The sequence below is a fragment of the Mustela putorius genome, unplaced genomic scaffold (assembly GCF_011764305.1).
Source record: "Mustela putorius furo isolate JIRA1106 unplaced genomic scaffold, ASM1176430v1.1 tig00003834_pilon_pilon_pilon, whole genome shotgun sequence".
Lineage (NCBI taxonomy): Eukaryota > Metazoa > Chordata > Mammalia > Carnivora > Mustelidae > Mustela > Mustela putorius.
The window spans coordinates 80,603,611-80,611,598 of NW_025421987.1; the positions used below are offsets into that span (position 1 = coordinate 80,603,611).

At 42.7% G+C, this 7,988-nt stretch overlaps 1 protein-coding gene across 3 annotated transcripts in view; it reads right to left on the reverse strand.

Moving 5' to 3' along the window:
- ZMAT3 (zinc finger matrin-type 3) overlaps positions 1–7,112 on the reverse strand; it is a 33,040-nt gene extending 25,928 nt beyond the window's left edge. The window contains exons 1-2 of one of the 3 annotated variants that reach the window (XM_004756624.3): positions 6,859–7,112; positions 3,049–3,375 (exon numbers count right to left, since the gene is read on the reverse strand). In XM_004756624.3, the coding sequence (XP_004756681.2) occupies positions 3,049–3,318 (270 nt within the window). In that variant the 5' untranslated portion in view covers positions 3,319–3,375; positions 6,859–7,112. Of the gene's footprint in view, positions 1–3,048; positions 3,376–6,594; positions 6,831–6,858 lie in introns of those variants that run through there. The other 2 variants (XM_004756623.3, XM_013058340.2) reach the window with 2 other exon arrangements.
- Positions 7,113–7,988: the final 876 nt, after the last annotated feature.

Genomic DNA, 7,988 nt, shown 5'->3' on the forward strand with positions numbered 1-7,988 from the left:
AATCTGTGGTGATCACAGATACACATGCTTCATTGCTAAGGCAGCCCCAACTCAGGAACAGTGGAATGTCAGAGTGAGCTTAAAGGAAGTGTTTATCAAGCAGCTTCCATTGTATGTCCTGGATTTCTGGAATATGATACAGTTACACTCTAGTGTAACACCACTCACACTAGAGTGAAGGTTGGTTACAACACATGGTTAATTTGAAACTTTGCGATTTCAACAATGGCACCAACTGACTCAACTGTTTGGAGAAATGTAATCACAGTGATTTATTACTTTACACAAATGTGTATCCAGCTTATAAACAGTCTACCACCCACCCCTTTTATCTCACACATAACTGAAATAGTGAATTTGCAGTCTTGGTATCACTCTATATTTAAAATGATAAAGCAGGTTTTCAGAAATAAAACTTTCCATATCTCATCTACCACTCTGTTGTATTAGTCTACTTAGAATCATTGCCAATCTCCCTAATCCTGGTTCTTGGTAAGCCTTACTCGCTGGTCCTACCCTTCTCTTCAGTAGACTTTTTAAATCACTGCCTATTTCTGTACCATGTACGGAGACTCTGATGCATCTTTCAGGTAGATATTTCTGTTTCCCCTCTATAGTGTTTTTCCCCACCTCTAAGCAATATTCATGCTCTAATTATTTATTATTCTGATCTACTCTTTGATCCACACAGTGTCATCTTGACCACATCTTTCTTGCTGAAATCTAGATTTTACTGCTAAAGTTAACTTTTTTTTATACTATCCTAATGAAATTGCTCCATATTTTCATATTCTAACTCCTTTGGCCTGTTTCTCTGTAAAGAAAAAAACAAGAACAGGGATGCCTGGGTGGTTCAATGGTTTAAGCCTCTGTCTTTGACTCAGGTGATGACCTCAGGGTCCTGGGATCGAGCCCCACATCGGGCTCTCCACTCAGTGGAAGCCTGCTTCCCCCTCTCTCTCTGCCTGCCTCTCTGCCTTCTTCTGATTTCTCTCTGTCAAATAAATTAGTAAAATCTTAAAACAAAAACAAAAACAAAAACCCTCCCTCTTTAAGAATAACACTGACTTCATTCAAATCTTTGCTTCTAAGCTCTTAGAAACAAAATATTGGGAAAAAAAACTGAAACTTTTAATTTTCCATCAGGTTCTACTTTCTTAATACCAACTATCTTCTTCTTTATCTTCACCCTAGCTTTTGACTGCTTACATTATCCACTATGACAGGCTGCCCTTCTCCTCCAACTTTTCCACTTAAAAATCTGATTACTGAGACACACACACACACACACACACACACACGAAAACACGGAATCAAAGGGAAAAAAAAAAACACAAATGCAGATCCTGTTTCTTATCTAGTTTAAGCTTTATAATCCAATGACCCTGCTCAAACTGAATCCTCTCTGTGCATAACCAGAAGCATCCATCACTGTCTATGGAGACACAAAGTGATATTAGGAGGAAAAAAGGCAGGAGATACAGATATAACCCATACACATACATTAAAATTACATACTGCCCAAGAGTTTTACCTCATACAAATAAACAACTCTTCTTTAAAGGGCACAAAGGTGGGTTTTCTCTCAAGTTAATGACTTACAAGGTGCTTTATACAGCTAAAAACCAAAACTTCAGATCTCAAGCTTGATTTTTTCAAAGTGAGTCTTGGGCTATAACACTGAATATGTCACAGGAACAAATGAAGAGGAAAGCTAGCACTGTGTCTTGGGTTTGAGAAGCAGCATCCTAATAGAACTCCCCTCAAATGGCAAAATAGGCAAAGGAAGACCCATATCAAACCACTATGGTTTGGAGAGTGATACACAGAGGGAATGAGAGTGAGGTTGAAGGAGGGGAGAAATGTAAAAATAAAACCAGAAGATGCCTTTATGCACCACTGACGACAAATGCCAGGATCTGAGATATAATTAACTCAATGCGCTACACCTGAGGGCAAAACAAACCCAAACAAAGGCCACTCCAGGGAAGCGACACATTTGTCTTCCCCCTCAATCCTAGAGAAAACAATACACCCTCAAAATATTTCTGAGGTATGATCACAAAGTGACACAATCATCAGTCTTTAGCATCCAAACAAAACAGAAAAAGATTTTCACCTAGAGTAAATAACAACTTTACGTTACAGACAGAGCCTGGCGATAGAAGAAATACCTGTCTAAGTCATCTCTCTACCATATGTCTTCTGATTGCGGCTATTCATGCAGAGAATAAAAAGTCAAATCAGTGCTGACCCAGAAGACATCCTTTCATTCAGTGGCATGTGGCCTCAATTGCTTCTCGGGTCTCCTTTCTCCAAAAAAAGGAAATTATATAATTGTATACGGATAGCAATCTAGAATAAAAAGAAATACGGCACTCTCTCTTTCTAGACAAAGGTTAGCTTTCTCTTTGTTCTTAGGTAATAACCTCTTTAAAATTGTCCTTTCCACTAGATACCCTACATGGAGGTGAGAGCTTTAAATCTCAGAAATGATCATCAGTTCAGAGTATGTGTCCTATGAAGGGTAAGGTTCAATATTCCAATATCATTTTATTCCAGCCACAGAAAAATACCTGTGTTTTCTTTAGCAGTGACAGGTTATGTAAGAAGAGTCAGAGGTCAAAGAGAAAAAGCATAACATTCATAGATTACCTCGAACCGATGTAAACTATATTAGCTGGAAGATAATATTCATTAGGCTAATTCTCCTAAACAGTCTGAATTGAGTTTGGTACATCATGTCTCAAAAACTATTCACCTTGGGATCACAGGTTTGTACCTGTACAAGCATAGATGATATACATTTGCATGCAATGACCAGCAAGATATCAAAAGCCACACAGTTAGGTTGATGTCTCATTCTGTGAAAAGTGATGTGTTCTTTTAATGTAGGGAACATTATGCTTGTAATCAAACAAACTAATGTCTAGTCGTTCACTAAGCCATCATGATTATTCCAGGCACAACTGGTCATATCTGGAGAAAAGACTCTGAAATGGGCAAAGCCCATCTCACCAAATGCCTGGCCTTCTATTCCCCCCTTACCTGATAATGAGCCTGGGCTTGCTGCGCAGAGTTCAAGGTGACATTGCAGAGTTTGCAGTACAGGGGCTTACATAGCTCCTCCAGGGCAGAGTCTTGTTCCCCTCCCTTTGGTAACTCTACTTCCCCAGCCAGAGGCAAGGAAGCCTCCTGCCCAAAAGGCTTCTGTGGCGGAAGCTGCAAAGTTCCTGCAGACCGGGCTGCCACTGACATAGGAGGAGAGGATGAGGGCCGCTTAGGCAGAGGAAGGCCGGCGTGTTGCAAGAGGATCATTGGGTAGGAAAGTCTTGGGCATAATCCGATGCGCGATGAGAACTCAAATCTTCAAATCTTTATCAACAGCAAAAAAAAAAAAAAAAAAAAAAAAGCCCACTTAACAATGTGACCTCAGCAATACAACATGTAAATGACCACACCATCTGACCCCTTCCTCCACTTCTCCAAACCACCTTTGGGATTTCTTTTTGCTTCATCTAGCAGACTTCCCCTATCTGTTAATCCACACTGACACTATGCTCTTCCACGGAGAACAGCCTTATAGATTTCGCTTTATTTTGCTTGGCCCAGCTCCAACTGCGGTCCCTCTGGCCCACGGACATTAATAGCATTGCATCCATGGCTAATTAAATCTAAAAGTCACACAGCTGAAATGGACATCAAAGGTCACCTAGTCCAGACCCCTTCCCTCAGGCACACTGACACTTAACTACTCTCGATGATTACTATGCACAGACAAAAACACCAGTGGCAAAGAACCTCAGCAAATGTCTCCTTTTCATCCAAACTGGTCTTTCCATCTAGAGGAATCAAAAACAGCAAAATAAAGACTTCCGAGTCTCAGAACCCTTAAAACAGTTCTAGAGCTAGCTAAAATATCAAGGAACTCAGTTACTGTGTAAAAAAATAAATAAATAAAAGAGTTCCTTCCCATCAACCAGTAATATTTAAAGAGGTAAGCCAATGAATGATTCTTCATAGCAGAGGGCGCAGGCAGCCTCAGATGTGCTCTGTTTGGAACATATAATGTTGTGTTTTGCTTTCACTTTTTAAATTGAATTAGTCATCAACATTTTAAAATCAAGAGATTCATGGCTTCTCCTGATAAAAGGATGATCTGGCAACATCTGACACATGGTCCTACATGGACAATTAGTTAGGATGGAGAGGCACTATCCCCAGTAGCCAGGTCTGTCTTCTCCAGGCCATCTTCTTCCCGCTGAGTGTACTATATTTGTGTTACTTAACTGCTCCCTGTAGGCGGTTGAGCTTAGGACCCCACCTCAGATGGTCTTAAACTATATTCATGAATCCCCTATAAAATCAGAATATCTTCTCTCCGTCTAGCCATAAATTACCGGCATAAAACAATGTATCAAGTAAATGTCCTCTGAGGTAATAGTTCACACTGTCAGAAGCCCCCATTTAGTTCTAGTTCCTCAGTCTTTCAGCAATTTCCTTTTCCCTTTTTATTAAGTAACTGATTATTCTGTTTTGCTCAGAAAAGATCCAATATGTTCCAATACCTCTTTGATTTTATACATGATTTCTCCTGCCTCCCACCCAGATGGTGCTTTCTAGCCCTGAGTATCTCAAAATGAACCACAGTACATGTTCTGAGTTTCCATGATTCTAATTAATTCAAATTAAAATCCGAATTCCAAAATACACAATTCCTTCCACTCTCTCAGTACTATTAAAACCTCTTTCCTTGGTGAATAAAATATGGCTATTTTAAATGGCTGAAATTTTCCATCTGCAAGAAAAATGTGTATATTTTCTGACAATAATACATTTACTAAAATTAACCAAAATTTTAAAAAGTTAAAAGTCTCTTTTACCACATTTAATAAGTATACACATGGAAATTGCAATCAAGTAACAACTTTTATACTAAATTCAGGCTCTGGGAGCAGCGGAGGTATCAGTGCAATGGGAAAATAACGTAGTTAAAGACAAAGTACAAAAATTTGTCATAATATTCAACAGTACTTCTCATTCATAATACTTAAAACAACAATATTTTTTATTCTTAATCAGAAGTATGCTGTCCATATCTCTGGGAACATAAAGAAAAGCAATACAGATTTAGGACCTTTAAAAAGATTCTCTGTAATCATATTATTCCTCTCAATTAAATCACGCAAAGACAGGCATGGACATTTTAAAAAGGAAAACTAAGGAAACAAAAACCATGGATTCAAAAAGTTAACTACCGAATTATAATAATTCACAATATTAAAAGACTACACAAACCACCTGTACAGAGACATACTGAAATCAAACTGCCACAGACAAGCTGCCAGTTCAGAATGGAAAATGGAGGAGGGTGTTGAAATATCGGGATAAAGGAAATCAACAATATAAACAAAATCAAATACTACCGATTGCCTAGACATGTCTGGACTTGTTTTATGAAAGCTCACTCCCACTTGAGGAAATTCCAACACGCATCTCCCCCAATGTTGCCTACAGGTTTCCATCACAACAAAGGACAGTCTCAACGCCCAGAGGTACAAGAGACCCCCTCCAGAAGTGATAAAATCCCCTGCATTCCTAAAAAAAAAAAAAAAAAAACCTCTTGCCAAGTACAGACATACCTATTATCACATTTCACCTTTACAATTTTTTAAAAATAGCTAGATATCCCAAAATTATTTCCTGTAATAGTCAACAATCAAAATGATAATAAAACTCCCAAAAAGGCTCTGTGCATGACAACTACATCTGTCCACTATGCTAGCAAACAAAAACTGGCATAAATCTAAAAGAAATAAAGCCAAGCCTTTATTGAAAGTATGGATGGTGGAATAGATACTCAAAGCATAGGCGACTCAGATCCGTTCAACCACTGCAGTAGATGGAAAGAAACTAACTCGATGGCTGATGTAAATAAAATATTCCTCAGATCTTAAAAACCATTCAATTTGATGCTTGAAGTGACATAAATGAAAGCTTTATGATGGTTAAGGTCCTGGTCTGTAAGGGGTTTTGAGGAGATAATAAAGAAAGTCAAAGCTTCATAGTGTACCCTGTTTAAAGAAAACGGATGGTCATAGCATAGTTTTCACGAATCGACTGGGGCCTACTCTTCACATACTGTATTCAAGACAACCACTTTCTCATTTGGAGAAATCTACAGAGGAAAGACAACAGTGTAAAGGAACAGGTTATGGACACCTCAGCAAACTAGGGAAGTCTGGACAGTAACTGGGAATTCTGGAAACAAGGGAAAACGGTGAGCATTATTCAGAAGTCATCAGAACGCATGGGGAAGGAATGAGAGAGAAAAATAAGAAAAATAATCAGCGGAAGCAAGGTATGTCCTGTAAGGAAGACTGAAAAGAACGCAGGGATCTGGGGAAGAAAAGGCCTTGGTGAACTGGCGACTGTTTTCCAGTCTCCGCAACGACGGTTCCTATCCAGGGGAATCGTTTACACACTGGAGTCTAAGCTGCAGACACTTCAGCATCGCCCACATATACCTTACATTCCTAATGTTGCCTGCATCCACACAAGCGCGCGCGCACACACACACAGGCGCACACGCACCTCAATCCCGTAAGGATGCCATCACGGAAGATGGAATCCCCCGTCTCCCACCGGGCGGGGGGGACGCGAGGGCCAAGGCAGCAGCACCGCTAGACGATCCGAATGGTACACGTGAAAAGCTCAAAAGCAAACAGATAAATAAAAGCAGCGCAAGCCTGTCACGTGGAGGGCAGGTGGAAAGCCCGCACCCGACAGGAACCGCTAGACGCCTTCGATCCCGGGCTTGTCCTAAATGCCCCGAGACTCGCGATCGCCCTCCCTTACCGGAACCCTCCGGCCGCGCCAGGAGTCTGGGCGCCGCGTCCACCCCGGGCGCCCGCCGCCGTCTGCCCCGCGCTCTCGGCTCGGCCTGACTCAACTCTGTCTCCCTCCGCGCAACTTTCCCGGCTGGCCCCGGCCAAGCCCCCGCCGCAGCTGAAGGCTGACTGTCAAAAGTCAGTCCAGCCGGACCCACAGGGAAACAGCTGCAGGAAGTGACTGCGGAACCGGGAGGCGGCGAAGGAGGAGACTGAAGGCGCCGGCCCGGCGTCACCACTGCGCATGTGCCAGGCAGGGCCGGCCCGGCGGCGGCGGCGGCGGCGGCGGCGGCGGCGGCGGCGGCGACGGCGGCGGCGACGGCGGCGGAGGCAGCGGCAGCAGCAACAGTGGCGGTGGCGGGACCGCACGGCTGCTCCAGCACCTCTCACAGGCCGAGTTCATAGGCCGAGTGCGCGCCGGATAGGTGCGGGCACCGCGAGCACAGGGACGCTGGGGCGGGGATGGGAAAGAAGCACGAGGCAAAAGGTGGGTGCACCACCCAGCAAACAGGTCCTAAGAGCTAGCTGTTTATCGCGTACACCCTGGAAAGTTGATCCAGAGTAGACGCTTACACAGAGCTTTTGCAACTTTTCATCTCCTGTCATTGAGATCCAAACCTTTTTCACTCCAGCCGCGCCCTCCGTCCGCTGGTTGCCACCTAAGGTCCTGCCAGATTGTCCAGGATCCTTTAAAAGTGCTGTGACAGAACCTTTAAACGGCACCTCTCCCCAAGATGAAGAAGAGAGTGACTAGCGGTTAAGTGGTCTCCAATCACACAAGAGTGCGTGTGTGTGCGCGCACACAAACACAAACACACACTCCGGCACTACAGTGCAGCAAGAGATAGAGAAGACTTTTCTTCTGACCCCTAGATCGTTATCTGCAAGACAGAAAAGACCAGAAAGAGATTGGTTGGTGCTAGAATGTCACACTTCCCCTAGTCAACCTCGACACCTGTAGGGTTGACATTGAGATATGAACTGAGGAATTTCCAGCTCTAAGCCTCTATTAATTTGTCAACTATTCCATAGGAAGATTTGCTGCGGGGGTGGTGGCAAAATATACATAAATTTACTATTTCATCATTTTAGGTGTAC